Source organism: Balaenoptera borealis (assembly GCF_965194805.1).
Source record: "Balaenoptera borealis genome assembly, chromosome: 13".
Classification (NCBI taxonomy): domain Eukaryota; kingdom Metazoa; phylum Chordata; class Mammalia; order Artiodactyla; family Balaenopteridae; genus Balaenoptera; species Balaenoptera borealis.
This window is the reverse complement of record NC_138870.1, coordinates 23725450-23742084: the sequence shown is the minus strand read 5'-3', so window position 1 is coordinate 23742084 and position 16635 is coordinate 23725450. Positions and strand designations below refer to the sequence as shown.

Sequence of the window (16635 nt, the reverse complement as noted above, 5' to 3'; positions counted from 1 at the left end):
TTCTCCACATCCTCACCAAAAACTTATTATGTGTCTTTTTGATTATAGCCAAGAAGATGACATTTGAGCTAAGATTTGAAGGCACTGTAGGAGTTAGCCATTCGGATATTCAGGGGAAGAGACTGCCGGGCAGAGAGGCCAGCCAGGGCAAAACCCTGGAGGTGAGTGTGCCTGATGTGCTCCAGGAATAGCGAGATGGACAGTGAAACTGGAGTGGTGTGATCAAGTGGGCAAGGAGAACAGGGTGAGGTGAGGGAGCTAATGGAAGGCCAAACACAGGTCATTGAAGGCCATCATAAGGACTTGGGCTTTTACTCTGAAAGAAATGGGAAGCCATTGAAGGGTTTTGGAGCAGAGGGGTGATGTGATTTGACCTACATTATAACCATATCACTCTGACTGCTGAATTACATGTGGGCAAGGGTAGAATCTGGGAGACTCAAGGAGACAATTGGTGGATGTTTGCAATAATGGTGGCTTGCAGGGTAGTTGGTATCAGGGAGGTGGTGAGAAGTGGTTGAATTCTGTATATGTTTTAAGGTAGAGTCAACAAGATTTTCTGCCAGAGTGTGAGCAAAACATGAAAAAGAAAGGAGTCAAAATTTGTGTTTTTTTCATTTTTACTTCAGGATATAGTATATCAGGAAGTATATTCAAATTCATTTCTTCCCTATTAGATCAGACTCCAAATTCTTAATTAGGTAATCTCACGTGTTTAAAAATATTGTCTATGATAATAATAATTAATAATAATAATAATTACACCCTACAACCTAATAAACATCAGGGGCTTCCCTGGTGGCTCAATGGCTAAGAATCTGCCTGCCAACGCAGGGGACACAGGTTCGAGCCCTGATCCGGGAAGATCCCACATGCCACGGAACAACTAAGCCCATGTGCCACAACTGCTGAGCTTGCGTTCTAGAGTCCACAAGCCACAACTACTGAAGCCCGTGCGCCTAGAGCCCATGCTCCGCAACAAGAGAAGCCACCGCCATGAGAAGCCCGCGCACTGCAACAGAGTAGCCCCCGCTCGCTGCAACTAGAGAAAGCCTGCGTGCGGCAACAAAGACCCAACGCAGACAAAAAAAAAAAAAAATCAGTCCTTTAATCCAACTATCTCATGGGGCAGATATTATTTTCCTCAACTTATACATGTGTAAACAAAGATGTGGTTAATAACTGACACCTTCCCTAATTTTTGGCCCCCTTTTTAACTTAGGACCAACCTGAGAAAGTCAAACACGCACCCCTAACCATTATAGGACGCCCCGCTTCTGGTCAGCCCACCTGCATCTTCCTCAGGCCAACAGCCTTCAGTTAGGGCGGGGGTCCCCAACCCCCGGGCCACGGACCGGTACCAGTCCATGGCCTGTTAGGAACCGGGCCGCACAGCAAGAGGTGAGTGGCGGCCGAGCTAGCGAAGCTTCATCTGTATTCACAGCTGCTCCTCAACGCTCCGCCTCCTGTCAGGTCAGCTGCGGCATTAGATTCTCAAGGGGGAAGAACCCTGCTGTGAACTGCGCATGCGAGGGATCTAGGTTGCGCGCTCCTTGTGAGAATCTAAAGCCTGATGATCTGAGGGGGAGCTGAGGCGGTGATGCTAGCGTTGGGGAGCGGCTGCAAATACAGATTATCATTAGCAGAGAGGTCTGACCGCACAGAGACCATAATAAATCAATTGTACGCAAACTCGTATCAAAACCCTATCAGTGAGTGGCAAGTGAAAACAAGCTCAGGGCTCCCACTGATTCTGCATTACGGTGAGTTGTATAATTATTTCATTATATATTACAATGTAATAATAATAGAAATAAAGTGCATGATAAATGTAACGTGCTTGAGTCATCCCGAAACCATCCCCCACCTGCCGGTCCATGGAAAAATTGTCTTCCATGAAACCGGTCCCTGGTGCCAAAAAGGTTGGGGACCGCTGAGTTACGGCACACCTGAAGCCTTCCTCTTTTTCCAATATAAAGCTTTCCCACTCCTCTGCCTTCCTGAGTCTCTGTTGAAACACACGTGCTGGTGGTTGACTCCCTTGCTTTCTTTAGGAAGCTCTGAGTAAATAGCCTTTGTTTGCCCTCATTTGGTTAGTCTTCATTTCCACAGGTATCTTCAGTCAAGTTTCCCTGAAGTGGACCTTGAAATGAAGACCTGAGTTTAGGTTTATTGGAGAATACTCTCAAGATCATCACATTTCAAGGGGATGGTGGGAACAGGACTGGAGAGAGGGAGAAGTCGAACTGCTGTACGGTTACACTAGAGACCTTAACCGATCCTATGGGGAGCTCTGATGGCCCTTCGGAAATGTACCCTGGCCTGGATCAGTCACTGGATGCAAGAAAGGAGAGGAACCTTAGGTGAAGCAGGTCTCTTTGACCAAAGGTAATTGCAAGGGAAGATCCTAGCTGTGAGCTCTCAGCAGCCAGCGCTCTGGGCAGCTGGGGAACAGTGCTTGGATCCCGTTTTGGGTGCGGCTGTGAGGGTGTGGGAAAGGTGGAGATTGGCATACAGTTGACAGCAGGTCATGACTGTAACTCAACCTTGAATCCAAGTTTAAAGCTTTTTTCACTACAGCATAGCTGTCTTCACTCAAAAAAACATGACAAGTGGAGATTCTGTGACCACTCATTTTCTTTCCTCCTAGCCCCAAATCAAGACCGTGTTGTAAAGTGATTCCAACATTTTTTTGTAAGTGATCTTGAGCATAGCAGTTGGCTCAGTTGAATATAGCATTTTAAAGATCTGAAATAAAACACCAACCAAAGCAGTGAACTGAATTACCACACGTAGACATTTATATCATCTTAATATCATGGTACTTTACAAAGTGTTTCCCTCTCTCAGTAGAGAACATTGTGACATCCTGCTTTCCAGCTTGAGATGCTGACAAATTGAAAATAAATTGATGTGAAATAGCACCATTTCCACTTTAAGGATATTCATCCCCCGGGGAAAATGATTCCCTCTTAGTGAAAATCCTAATAAAGTGTATCTTGGAAGTTAGTAAAATATTAATTTATTCTTCAAAATAATCTAGTTCCCCTACCTTACTTCATCACTTGTGTCATACGATTCTTGCAAGACTTTTAGCTTTATTTGAGCTACTTAAACTCAATGCTTCTATTTTTGGTTTTACAAATAAATCAGCTGATACTGTATCCAGCAATGATAATTTACCTAAAGGTTATAAAAAACATACGCCAAGTTCTGTCTACAAATTGGCCTGAATAGTCTTTTTATCTGTAAACAAGTCTGTGACTTTTTTTAATCTGTCAGCATATTCTCTCACTATCACAAGACCTTTTAAATACATTACGCATTGTTCCCAGAGCTTTTGGCTTTTTTCCTTTCCAGTGTGTCCTGGAAATTCCCTCCCCCATCCCCCGATTCCCCCTGCCTGCCCCCAAAAGTTACTAGCCTCTTGTTTAACCTTGTATAGGATCTCAGCCAAACTGTAATTCCAGGTAACTTTTGTCCATGGCATACCATGGTAGTTCTTAAACTTTGAGCCCCATGAAATGCTAGGGGAAATGATTACAATAGAAAATATTAGAAATTCACCCTAGATCTAAAGATTCAGAATTTCTGAAGGTGATGCTCAGACAAATGTATAATTAAAAGTCTCTTTGTGGAATCCTGGTAAATATCACAGCTTTAGAGTCACTCACAAGCAAATTTCACATTTCTGGCTACCGATGTAGTTTGCTGGCTGTAGACTATCAGGATAAAAGTGGCATTTGGAGTCTATTCTTTTCTAAGCTTGGTGAATAATAGCAGTTTATGGTAGTGGAAACAATAGGCTGGCTTTTCCCAGCAATAATCCATTTGTATGATAAGACCTATCAGAATGGAAAACATTATAAATGCAGAGAACAGGGGCTGATCTGAGAAAATTTTCTGTAGAAGAATTGGAAGGGCCTGGTGATTCCTGGAATGTTAAAACAAAAAGATAGTAAAGGACCTGACGGTTACTTCAAGGGTATAAGAAGATGTGGGGACACTGGGAAAATGGCTATGATGAAAATTTTTGAGCAAATATTGAATGTAGCACTAAATGAGGTGCTAGGGAGGCTACAAAGATAAGAGCACCTAATTTAATTTACTTCAACAGGTATTTACTGAGTAACTACTCTGTGCACAGCATTGTCATAAGGTGTACCATGGCATGGTTCCCAAATTTGGGATCTGTATTAGATTCAGCTGGAGAGATTTTTAAAAATAAAGTTCCGAGCCCCGTATTAGCTCTGCTGAATCTAAATATCTGGGGGCAGGGTTGGAAATCTCTATTGTACAAAGCTCTCCAAGTGATTCTGATGCATCCAGTCGATGGACCAGAATGACCGTGAAATGAACAAGGTCGAGTGTTTGTTTTAAAGGAATGTACAAACTATACTGTTGGTGGGAATGTAAATTGGTGCTGCCACTGTGGAAAACAGTGTGGCAGTTTCTCAAAAAACTAAAAACAGAACTACCGTATGACCCAGAAATTCCACTCCTGGGTATATACACCCTAAAAAACACTAATTCAAAGAGATACATGCACCCCAATGTTCATAGCAGCATTATTTACAATTGCCAAGATACAGAAGCAACCTAAGTGTCCATCAATAGATGAATGGATAAAGAAGATGCAGTATATGTATACAATGGAATACTACTCAGCCATAAAAAATGAAATTTTGCCATTTGCAGCAACATGGATGGACTTGGAGGGCATTATGCTAAGTGAATAAGTCAGACAGAGAAAGACAAATCAGTATTTGTATGATATTGCTTATATGTAGAATATTAAAAATACAACAGGGGGCTTCCCTGGTGGCGCAGTGGTTGAGAATCTGCCTGCCAATGCAGGGGACACGGGTTCGAGCCCTGGTCTGGGAAGATCCCACATGCCGTGGAGCAACTAGGCCCGTGAGCCCCAACTACTGAGCCTGCGCGTCTGGAGCCTGTGCTCCCAACAAGAGAGGCTGCAATAGTGAGAGGCCTGCGCACTGCGATGAAGAGTGGCCCCCGCTTGCCGCAACTAGAGAAAAACCTCGCACAGAAACGAAGACCCAACACAGCCAAAAAAAAAAGTAAAAAAAAATACAACAAACTTGTAAATATAGCAAAAAAGAAGCAGACTCAGATATAGAAAACAAAGTAGTGGTTACGAGTGTGAGGGGGAGGGCACTATGGGGGTGGGAAAGTGGGAGGCACAAACTACTGGGTGTAAGATAGGCTCAGGGATGTATTATACAACACAGGGAATATAGCCAATGTTTTGTAGTAACTGTAAATGGAAAGTAACCTTTAAAAATTGTATAAATTTTTTTTTTGGCCACGGCACGCAGGTTGTGGGATCTTTGTTCCTCGACCAGGGATCAAACCCCTGCTCCCTGCAGTGGAAGAGCGGAGCCCTAATCACTGGACTGCCAGGGAATTCCCAAATATTTTTTTAATTAAAGAAAAAAAGGAACATACAAACTGGTTTGTTGAGCAATTTGCTCAACCAAGTTTCTTGATTCTGCCTCTGTCCATGGCTCAAATTTTACTCATGCTGTTATTTTCTCTGAAATGCCTTTTCCTCAATCTCTTCCATGAAAATAGTATCTATCCTTCCAGACCTATTCAATGTGAGGAGAACTGAACTGCATTCCACACCTCCATTTGTCAGCATCCTTCCAACCCCACATCCATCACGCAAGCAAATATCATAAAATCCACCCTTACAATATCTACCTCTCCCATCATCTTCCTTTTATCCCCATTCCCACCTCTTTAGCTCACCTGAACCACTGAATGGCCGTTTAACTGATCTCTCACAAACTCTGCCCACCTACTCCAGTTCATTCTTCATGGTTCTACTAATCTTGCACAGTTCAATTATAACTATTTTTCATATTGCAAATAATGTTCACTATTTCCCCATTACCTACAAAGCTAGGGATAAAAATGCTCCAGTCTGGCTTTCAAAACTACTGTATCAATTAGACTTCCTTTTTAAATATGCAACAGAACCAACTCTGGCTACCTTAAGCAGAAAAAGACATGGGCTAGTTCACAAAATTGAAGTTCCCATCATTTTCCTTTTTTGTATGATTGTTCTCAAAATTCTTATTCTTAGAGAATGTCTGATTCAGCATATCCCCAACTCTTGCTAATAGGAAGACAGAGAACATTCCTTCTTCTTGTTAATAGGAAGACAGGAACAGAGAACAATAGGAAGACTGAAAAGCCACCTATAACTATGCCCACTGAGAAAAGAAAGTTCTTTCAAAGCAAAATCAGGGTGCTGTTACCAAAAGGAGAAATGAATGGTAGGGAGCGAGACCAAAGAATGTCCACTATATTCAAAATATGGACCCAACTTGGGCTTCCTTGGTGGCGCAGTGGTTGGGAATCCGCCTGCCAATGCAGGGGACACGGGTTCGAGCCCTGGTCCGGGAAGATCCCACATGCGGAGCAACTGGGCCCGTGTGCCACAACTGCTGAGCCTGCGCTCTAGATCCCGCGAGCCACAACTGCTGAGCCCACGTGCCACAACTACTGAAGCCCGCGTGCCTAGAGCCCGTGCTCCACAACAAGAGAAGCCACCGCAAGAGAAGCCCGTGCACCGCAACGGAGAGTAGCCCCCGCTCGCCGCAACTAGAGAAAGCCTGCGCCCAGCAACGAAGACCCAACGCAGCCAAAAAATAAATAAATAAACTTATAAAAAAAAAAAAATGGACCCAATTTGACTGAAGTAAAAATGGGGAGGAATTCTGTGCTTTCTTTTCTGAGACATCAGAGGTCAAAATGGGGGAAATAACCACCCATGAAAGCTAATGCCTGATAGTCGCAGTGTCCTTGGGGGTGGGGGAGAAGAGAGGCTAGTGGTTTGAAGGAGATGTTTTTAAAAATGCATGCAAAGATTCAAGATGTCATTGTGAGTCATGAGGATAAAGATAAATTGTTTTCATTTTTTCTGTTATCAACCAATTTCCACATAACTACAATGTCCTTTGCAAAACACCCTATGGTGTTTTTTAAAAAATAAGTTTACCACTGTAATATAAGAACAGCCAGAATTTTATTAGGAAGAAAGTCAGTAGGGTAACAGTATCTTTAGGAGGGTAACAAGTCTTCCACTTCCAAATTCAAGAAAGGGGCAATAATCTCCCGCAGTTCCCACATTCTGCGGCACCCAAGCATTGCAGGGAGCACCTTTCCAAAGATAAACGTAGCATCAAAAAATAGTATGTAACATGAAAGTCCAGTGAAGGTGAGGACATAAACATGATGAAAATCCTCAGTGCACATTTCCTAGAAGGAAAGAAAAACATCTGTGTTAAGAACATTCTGAAGGATATAGAGAACAAACTAGTGGTTACCAGTGGGGAGAGGGAAGGGGGAAAGGGCAAGATAGGGATAGAGATTAAGAGACACAAACTATTATGTATAAAATGAATAAGCAACAAGGATATATTGTATAGTACAGGGAAATATAGCCATTATTTTGTAATAAATTTTAATGCAGTATAATCTATAAAAGTATTGAATCACTATATTGTACACCTGAAACTAATATAATATTATATATCAGCTATACATCAATTGATAGATAAGTAAACAAACAAATAAATAAAAGAACGTTCCAAAGAAAACCACACTGATGTGACTCTTGGTTCCTCCACCCATGTAGCTCTATAAATTCAAGTAAGTAACTGATTTCTCTTAAACTCTGTTGACATCTGCAAAAGAAGGAACTTGGAGTAGATGGACCTAAGTCCATCCTAGGGCTGGCACTGGAATTCTAAGATTCTAAAGCCATGCAACAATGAATCCCTGGGTTACTGTGGGGCTCTTTCCTTTGAAATGCTCTTCTCACACTCTAGTAGTTATTGCCATCTCTACCTCACTTGTGAGGTATAGGATGCCTTTTGGGGGGGAAATAAAGGCACAGGCAGTTAGATTTTCCTCAGGGTACAAAATACCATGTGACAAGTGGAATTCAGCTCTCTCTATCAACAGTTTTATCCCAGCACCAGACATGCCCTTTTTGTATTTTATTTATTTGCTTTGAAGTCCTTGCATTATTATTTTCTAATTATAAATGCAATACATGATTGGGGTAGAAGATCTGGAAAATCCAGAACACAAAGAACAAAAGAAATGTCACAGATAATCCAGTTGCTTGGATATAATTACCTTCTATAATAGATTTCAGAAGAGCAAGTCTAGAGCACAGTTAAAGCTAGCTATGGATCTATTTTGTGACCCAACTCAGTGGATTCCATGAACCTGAGCCAAGTTTCTTGGCATTATTGCCACTGGCTATCTCTTGGCAGTTACACAAATCATTGCTTCTACTTCACACATTTATTAAAGAGCCAATGTTCTTAAAATACTCTATTATGAAGAGGCTTTGATGGCTGCTAAGGTGAAGCAGAGACGTCCTGTCCTCAGGGAGCACTAAATCCAGATTTGTTCTTTCTTATGAAAAGAAAAATGACTCACTACCAAAACATATCTAGTAAATAAATACTATATTCCTAAATTCCAAAATTAATCATCTTCAGAAATACTAAGCTGGAACATTCTCAAAGAAACACATTTTAACATTAATTTTTTAAAAAAATTTTTTGTTTGGCTGTACCAGGTCTTAGTTGTGGCATGTGGGATCTAGTTCCCTGACCAGGGATCAAACCCAGGCCCCCTGCATTGGGAGTACAGAGTCTTAGCCACTGGACCACCAGGGAAGTCCTAACATTAATTTTTTAAAGAGAAAAATAGCTTTTTTCTAAATTACATATAACTTGGAAAACAGAGAAATGAAAAAACTATAATCCCATCACTTTAATATAATCAGCTAAGTTTTCTTTTTTCTTTCTTACCTTTCCTCCTTTCATTTATTCATTCTTTCTATTTTATTTTAATTTTTTGTTTTTTCTTTTATTTTGTTTTCCTTTGGTTTGTTTTTCTTTTGGTTTAGAATGTATCCTTCTAGTTTTCCCTTTCCTTCAATGAACACTCCAGGTATGGATGGATTCAGATCTATTTCTTGATACTACTGAATCACTTGATTTTTATTTACAAGTCTATATAACTTAAAGTTAAAATTTTGTTTTCTATTATTCAGCAAATAAAAGAACATGTATAATATTTATTTTAAAAGGCTCAGACATTTTTCTTTGGAAAACATCATAGCTACTAAATCAAAATAAGTTTTTTCATGATATCACCTGTATAAAAACCAAAGGTTAGTGTCATTAATAGTATTATTCATTTTGAATTTATCTTCTGTAAAGAATAAAAACATTCTTTTGACTTTTGAATACTATTTATTTATTTATTTTTCAAAACTTGCCATGCATAACAACATTGTAAATCAACTATACTTCAATTTAAAAAAAAAAACTTGCCATGCATAAAACCTTTAATCTTTTTTCCAAATGTTCACATTATTTGTGGTCAATACATAGGGGAAGACTATAAGGGAACTGAGGGATTGGGGATAATACCAGAAAGAGGCCACTCTCTGAAGCTAAAAACAGCAAAATTGATACAGAATGATTGACTTAGTCTGTAAGATAAACCTCCTCAAAAAAGATAATGTATAAATATGCTTAAATGGAACCAGTGTGTTACCAGTTCTCTGACAAGAGACTGGACAAGGTCTCAGGCAATCTTAACTAGGATGTAATGATGTGATGAAAGATGGCCAACTCAACTGGATTAACTGCCCATATAACACAATTAAGTGATCATCAAAACGCATTCACTTATTTACTTATTTGTCTGTTTGTTTTTGAGATATAATTCACATGCCATAATATTTACCCTTTAAAGTGTACAATTCAGTGGCTTTTAGTTTAGTCACAAGGTTGTACAACCATCACCACTATCTAATTCCAGGAAATTTTCATCAAAATTCCCCAAAAGAACAGTTACTCCCAATTTCCCACAATCCGTAGGCCTGGCAACCACTAATCTATTTTCTATCTACCTGGATTTTCCTATTTTGAATACTTCATATGAATAGAATCATATAACATGTGGCTTTTTGGGTCTGACTTATTTCACTTAGTGTAATGTTTTCAAGGGTCATTCATGTTGCAGCATGTATAGGTAACTTTATTCTTTTTTGTGGCTGAATAATACTCCATTGTGTGGATATACCACATTTTGTTCACCTATTTAATCAGTTTAACCTATTACAATCCCACTAGTAATGTCTGAGGATTCTGATTTCTCCACATCCTCTCCAGTGTTTGTCATTGTCTGTCTTTTTAATTACAGTTATCTTAGTGGTGTAAAGTGGTATCTTATGATTTCTGATTTCTTTTTTTTTTTTTTTTTTGGCCATGCCGTGCTGCTTGCAGGATCTTAGTTCCTTGACCAGGGATCTAACCCAGGCCCTGGCAGTGAAAGCACCAAGTCCTAACCACTGGACCACCAGGGAATTCCCAATATCTCATGATTTTGATTTGCATTTCCCCAATGACCAATAATGTTTTCATTGTGCTCTTTCACTGAAAATCTTTTCATGTGCTTTTTGGTCATTTGTGTATCTTCTGTAAAGAAATGTCTACTCAAGTTTTTTGCTCATATTAAAAATTAGGCTGTTTGTCCTTTTGTTGTTGAGTTCTAGGAGTTCTTTATAGAGTCTGGATACTAAATCCTTAATTTCCAGAATTCTGAAAAAGTTGATTCTGACAATTTTTTCCAGCTCTCTCATTGATTTTATGGAGGAGGAAATTTTCTGGGGTCTTTACTCCACCACTGACATTACTCTTCACTTATTAATTTAATTAATAAATTAATTAATTTAATATTTGTTGAGCATGATGAACATATTTTATATTTCATATCCCCAGTGATCCAGATCTTGCCTTCAAGTAGCCCATGGAGTACTAAGAGAAGACTACAATGGAAATAATTTAATTGCAATAATATGCCGTGGGTACTTTGTCAGGATTATGTGTCAGGTACAGTGTGTACACTCAAAAGAGAGAGCCGAAGACTCTGCTTGGGTTGGTGGTTGGGGATTAAATAATCAAAAAAGCTTTTTTAAGAGATAAAATGGTTTTTATACCATTTTCATTACATTTTTATAAAATTGATTTAACTCAGTATCTGTGCACGTATATGTTTGCGTGTGAAAACATAGCCAGATTCTACTTAACTTTCACATCTTCTCTAATGAGAGAATAAAGCAAAATAAAAAGCTAAAAAAAAAAGCTTTCTTAGAGGAGAGTACTACTCAGGGCATATATGATAGTGTGACATCTCCAGAAAGAGATCCAAAGAGTCCGAATTTGACAGTCTGTACGTCTTCAATATCATACAAGGAAGAGGCATCCTGTCTAGTAAACAAAGGTTTTTCAAATCAGCTTAGCAGGTACGTTCTTTCAGTGGAGGTGGCTGCATCATAACTTGCAGACACCATCCTTTAAGATTTATGTATATATAGTTATCTAAAACAATAAGAAAGAAATATCTATATATCTAATGCAATAGGTATATGTCTTGGGAATTCCCCGGAAGTCCAGTGGTTAGGACTTGGTGCTTTCACTGCCAGGTCCCGGGTTCGATCCCTGGTTGGGGAACTAAGATCCCACAAGCCATGCAATGCGGTCAATAAATAAATAAATAAATAAGTAAAAGAAAATACTGATTGAGAATTTAAAAAATAAGAAGAAAAATACTATGGCTTAATAAACAAATAGACTTTTAAAGAACAATAATAAATATTTATTTAAAAAAAAGATAAATTCTTAGTCAACCCTTGAGGAAATTCAATCTTGCTATAGTCCATTCATTTTGGGGACTCTGTCAGCCCCCAGAGGTCCCTATCTCTAACTTACCACATTGTAATGCAGGGAGGAGAGTTCTGCCCTAAGGGGGGTGGTGAAGCCTGAGGAAGCAGGGGCTCCCTTTCTTCCATTCCCATTTCTTCAGGACTCTGAGAGTCTGTTTTCCCTTCTTGCATTTGGTACATCCCCAACTTTGTATTCAGCAGAGTTATGTCCTTGCAAAAGTTCTGGGAAGAAAAGAGCAATTATTAAAGAAAAATGATTCTAGATGTCTGCCCTTCTCATTGGAGATGATGCAGAGTGCCTTTCCTCTGGAACACTTCAGGGACCCACATTGCAGTCACATATGAATCATGTGAGGAGGTCACTGGCAGGTGCGTACTCACCTAAGAAACTTACACATTCACAGAGTGAGGTAGCACCATGGTAAAAATTAAATGAAACCCACCTGCTAATTCTTAACTACTGGATTATTCAGATAGAAAGATAATTATCCTTTTATTGAATTCATCTATTCAATTTGTTCATCTATGCAAAACATATTTATTGACTGATTCCTACCAGGCACTATTTTAGGATACAGCAGGTAACAAAATAGACAAAGAATGGGCATTCTATTGCGCATGCGTTTTTTAACAAAATTACATGTGCGTTTACAGGGGTTGGGTGACAAGCAATAAACAACTAAACACATATATACATTAGATATTATAGACTACATGCTAAAGAGAAAGTAAATAATGTGATGACACAGTAGCTGAGGTTTGGTGGTGGGAACATCTAGTCTATCTAGATAGGTGGGATGATTAGGCACCTCTCAACAAGTGACAGGTTGATTCCTTCATTCACTGTTTCATTCAGCCATTCACATTTACCTCCATATATAAAATCTTGTGGGAGGAGTTCCGAGATGGAGTCATTTTTCTGGCTAGGGGAGATTAGGGGAGGTCTGGGAGATGAGAGGACATTTGAGCTGAGCCTTGAAGAGTGGATAATATGTAGACATGGAGGATAAGCTCCAGGTGGAGGAACTGTAGAAGCAGCCCAGGGGTATGAGAGCCTGGAAGTACACCACACCTGTGAGATCTTCTGTCCGCCCAAAGCAGAACGTCAGGAGGGGAGAAGAGGTGAAAAGGCTACAAAGAGACCTGTATGTGGCACACTCTCAACTTCTAGGGTAAGAATTACCTCTCTATGTAGATTTAAATCATTTTATTTTATCATTATTTGAACTTGTGTAACTGTGAAATCTTACCTCTATTCTTGCAACGAGTTTTTCCTTTAATTCATGAGCTTCATTACAAGTATCTTCCTGAAAAGACACCCACAATTTTGGATAAAATGGAAGTTATATTTTTTGGTTTATACAATAAAACCTTACTCATTCTGATACCTCTTAGTTGTAAACAGGCTTCATGGAAACTTACTTTTATTCAGTAAAATCCTTCCTCTTAGAACAAATTCATGGTGCAATCATGATAAATTTCAGGAGGTATCACCAAAAGATTAATAAATTATTTTCAATACTTTAAAATATAAATTTACACAATAGCAGCTTATTATAAATCATCTTTTTCTCTATCCATTACTCTCTCCTTGCTCCTTAAACTTCTACCAGGACACTAGTTGGAGAAACATAGTATGTTTCTGAGAAAAAAAGAAAACTATATTTCTTCTAAATATTTTTAATTTATAATATATAAATGTAAGTCTTCATTATGTTAGTTTGAATACCTGGGCCTTATGGTTTAGCAAAAGATCTGTCCGCAAAAAGTGTCCGGTTCCTCCTTTCTTCCCATGTTTCCTTTAAGTTGTCAGTTAGAGAGAACAGGTGGTTTAGGTTGGTTTCTATCAGTAAGATCAAGACATGGGCTGAAAGCAAACCACCCTCTTCTAAGATGTGAATGCCAACTGTACATATGTCCAGAGTAAATAATGCTTTGAAAGGTTTTTAATTAATCATTCCATAATTGACTTGCAGGATATGTTGAAAAGCAAAGCCAGAGCAGAAAAAAAGAGTGTTCTGGGATTCAGGAAAGATGGGTTCTGGAGGTGCCACTTCTAGAAATTGATTCTTAAATAAGTACTTGCAAAAGCAAGAAAAGATATGGATTTCTGAGGCATAGTTTGTGATGGTAAACATTGATTATAAAGCCCCAAATAGCTAACAAAATAAATTTAATAAACCCCCAAATCAAATCCTACATCACATAAACAGTGAAAAAGTAAAATGACACCTAGTGGCCTAGCAAGTTGTTGAAGAAAAAAATGCTAAGTGAAAAAAAGCAAGTTGCAAAACAATGTATATAATATAATCCCATTAAAATAATAATAATATGATAATATATGTATAGAAAAATTTAGAAGAATATAAATATACTAAAATGTTCACTTTATTTTTGAGGGAGTGGGATTATTTTTCTTTTTTATATGAACTAGTTCTATAATGTTTTAATTATTAAAATAAGCATGCATTACTTTTGCTAGAAGAAAAGCTATTTTTTAATGGGGGAGCAAGGATAAGACTGGTTCTTTTCATGTGGAAATATGAACAAGTCACTTCATGTTTTTGAGTTACGCTTTTCTCTTCTGAAAATAAGGGCGTAGACTAAATAATAGTAAGTTCCCGTCTAGGTCTAAAATTCTGAGTCTCTTCCATTGAATTTTGGATTCCATTCACTAAAATTTGAGATTTCTTTGAAGAACTGTTTTTCTTCCTTAGTTATAAAGACATTTTATCATTACCTGGACAAATTTGTTTTCCGTTTCTCCTAATTGCTTTTTAATTTCCATGATCTTCTCCTTTAAAACTAAAGGATATAGAACAAAAGTTGTAATGAATGATGTGTGGAATTGAAACAGAACAAATGACGATTTTTAGAAGAATGCTCATTCATGATCAAATAGTTTGAGATTTAACAGAAGCTACTTTTTTTGCATACTGTTCTGGGTGCTGATCTCCAAAATCAACATTAAATCAAATCAACAAGACATCATTGGCCACGTCCTATGTAAGTGGCCACTGAGCTAGGCATTGTGCTTGTTGTGAATGTTTACCCTCAAACTGCTTATAGAGGACGTATAATCGACACCCTTTTTTTTTTTTAACAAGTTCATTCATCACCAGCCCCAGAGTTGTGTGATTTAATTATTTAGAAAGGAGCTGTGAGATACTAATCACGTTTTACATGGTGCCCTAGCTTATTTACATAGTAAATATCTTGACACAATACTTATCAAAGATAATTGTACCAAAGATAACTGAGATAGGAGTCAGTCTCAGGATGAAAATTATATTCAAATGGAGATTTCAGAAAGCTTCTTGGACTTGGTGGCTCAATATCAGGCAACAACCAAAGGCCACTTCAAGGTCCTTTCCTCAGCTTGAAAATCTCTTAAATTTGTTTCTGGGGTGTGTGTGTGTTTGTGCGCGTTTAAATACTTTCACCAATCTTCCCCTCCTCTCTCTTTCATGCCTTTCTGAGTCATTCCATTTACTCATGAAAAATAAATGAGCCGGGCTTCCCTGGTGGCGCGGTGGTTGAGAATCTGCCTGCCAATGCAGGGAACACGGGTTCGAGCCCTGGTCTGGGAGGATCCCACATGCCGCGGAGCAGCTGGGCCCGTGAGCCACAATTACTGAGCCTGCGCGTCTGGAGCCTGTGCTCCGCAACAAGAGAGGCCGCGATAGTGAGAGGCCTGCGCACCGCGATGAAGAGTGGCCCCCGCTTGCCGCAATTAGAGGAAGCCCTCGCACAGAAACGAAGACCCAACACAGCCAAAAAATAAATAAATAAATAAATAAATAATTTTTTAAAAAAAGACTTTAAAAAATAAATAAATAAATAAAATAAATGAGCCAATACATGTGATATTACTTTATTATTATTATTAACTTACTTCTCCTTTAATTTTCCCACTCTGCCGTTCCTATATTTATTTCTAACAATCTTCACTTTTCCCTCCACCAGAGTAAACCTAGAGCCATTTCTACTGACTTTGCTTCTGTAACAATTATATTTAAAATTTCTTACTTATTATATTACTGTATTTGTTTTTACACAGCCTTTCCCATCAGCCTTTAGTCTTAGAACCGAACTTGTGTCAGTTTTTTAAAGTCAGGACTTCCCTGGTGGTCCAGTGTTTAAGAATCCGCCTTCCAATGCAGGGCATGCGGGTTTGATCCCTGGTCAGGGAACTAAGATCCTATATGCCGCAGAGCAACTAAGCCTGCACGCCACAACTAGAGAGCCTGCGTGCAGCAACTAAGACCCGACGCAGCCAAAAATAAATAAATAAATAAATATTTTTTAAAAAATGAAAACAGTTAAAAAAAATTTTTTTAAGTCACAGTTATTGAGGTATAATTTACATAGAGTAAAACTCACTTTTTAAAAGTGCACAGTGCTATGAATTTTGACATATGCATACTGTCACTGGCATGTAATCACCACTACAACAAGATGTGGAATATTTCCATCACACCCCAAATTTCCTTGTGTCCCTCTGTCAATCTCCTCCTCCCTTTCCCCACTGGACTCCAGTGACCACTAATCTATTTTTCATTCTTATGGTTTTGCCTTTTTCAGAATGGTACAGAAGTGGAATCATGAGTCTAATCTTCCAAGTCTGGCTTCTTTCACTTAGCATAATGCATTTGAGATTCATTTATGTTGTTGGATGATTAAGAAATCCGTTCCTTTTTATCGCTGAGTAGCATTCCATCTTGTAGCACATACCACAGTTTATCCACTTACCAGTTGATGAATATTTGGGCTGGTTCTAGTTTTCAAGTCCGTGCCCGTTTTTTTAGAGTGTATACAAAGCTGTATATTTCCAGGACAGAGAATCT

General features: G+C 38.7%; 1 protein-coding gene across 1 annotated transcript in view; it reads right to left on the bottom strand.

Moving 5' to 3' along the window:
• Positions 1-3131: 3131 nt before the first annotated feature.
• SMCO2 (single-pass membrane protein with coiled-coil domains 2) overlaps positions 3132-16635 on the bottom strand; it is a gene marked incomplete at its 5' end in the record, with an annotated part of 30224 nt that continues 16720 nt past the window's right edge. The window contains 5 exon segments of the mRNA XM_082352319.1: positions 3132-7262; positions 7265-7290; positions 11835-12010; positions 13039-13095; positions 14529-14585. Coding sequence (XP_082208445.1) covers positions 7093-7262; positions 7265-7290; positions 11835-12010; positions 13039-13095; positions 14529-14585 — 486 coding nt within the window. The 3' untranslated portion in view covers positions 3132-7092.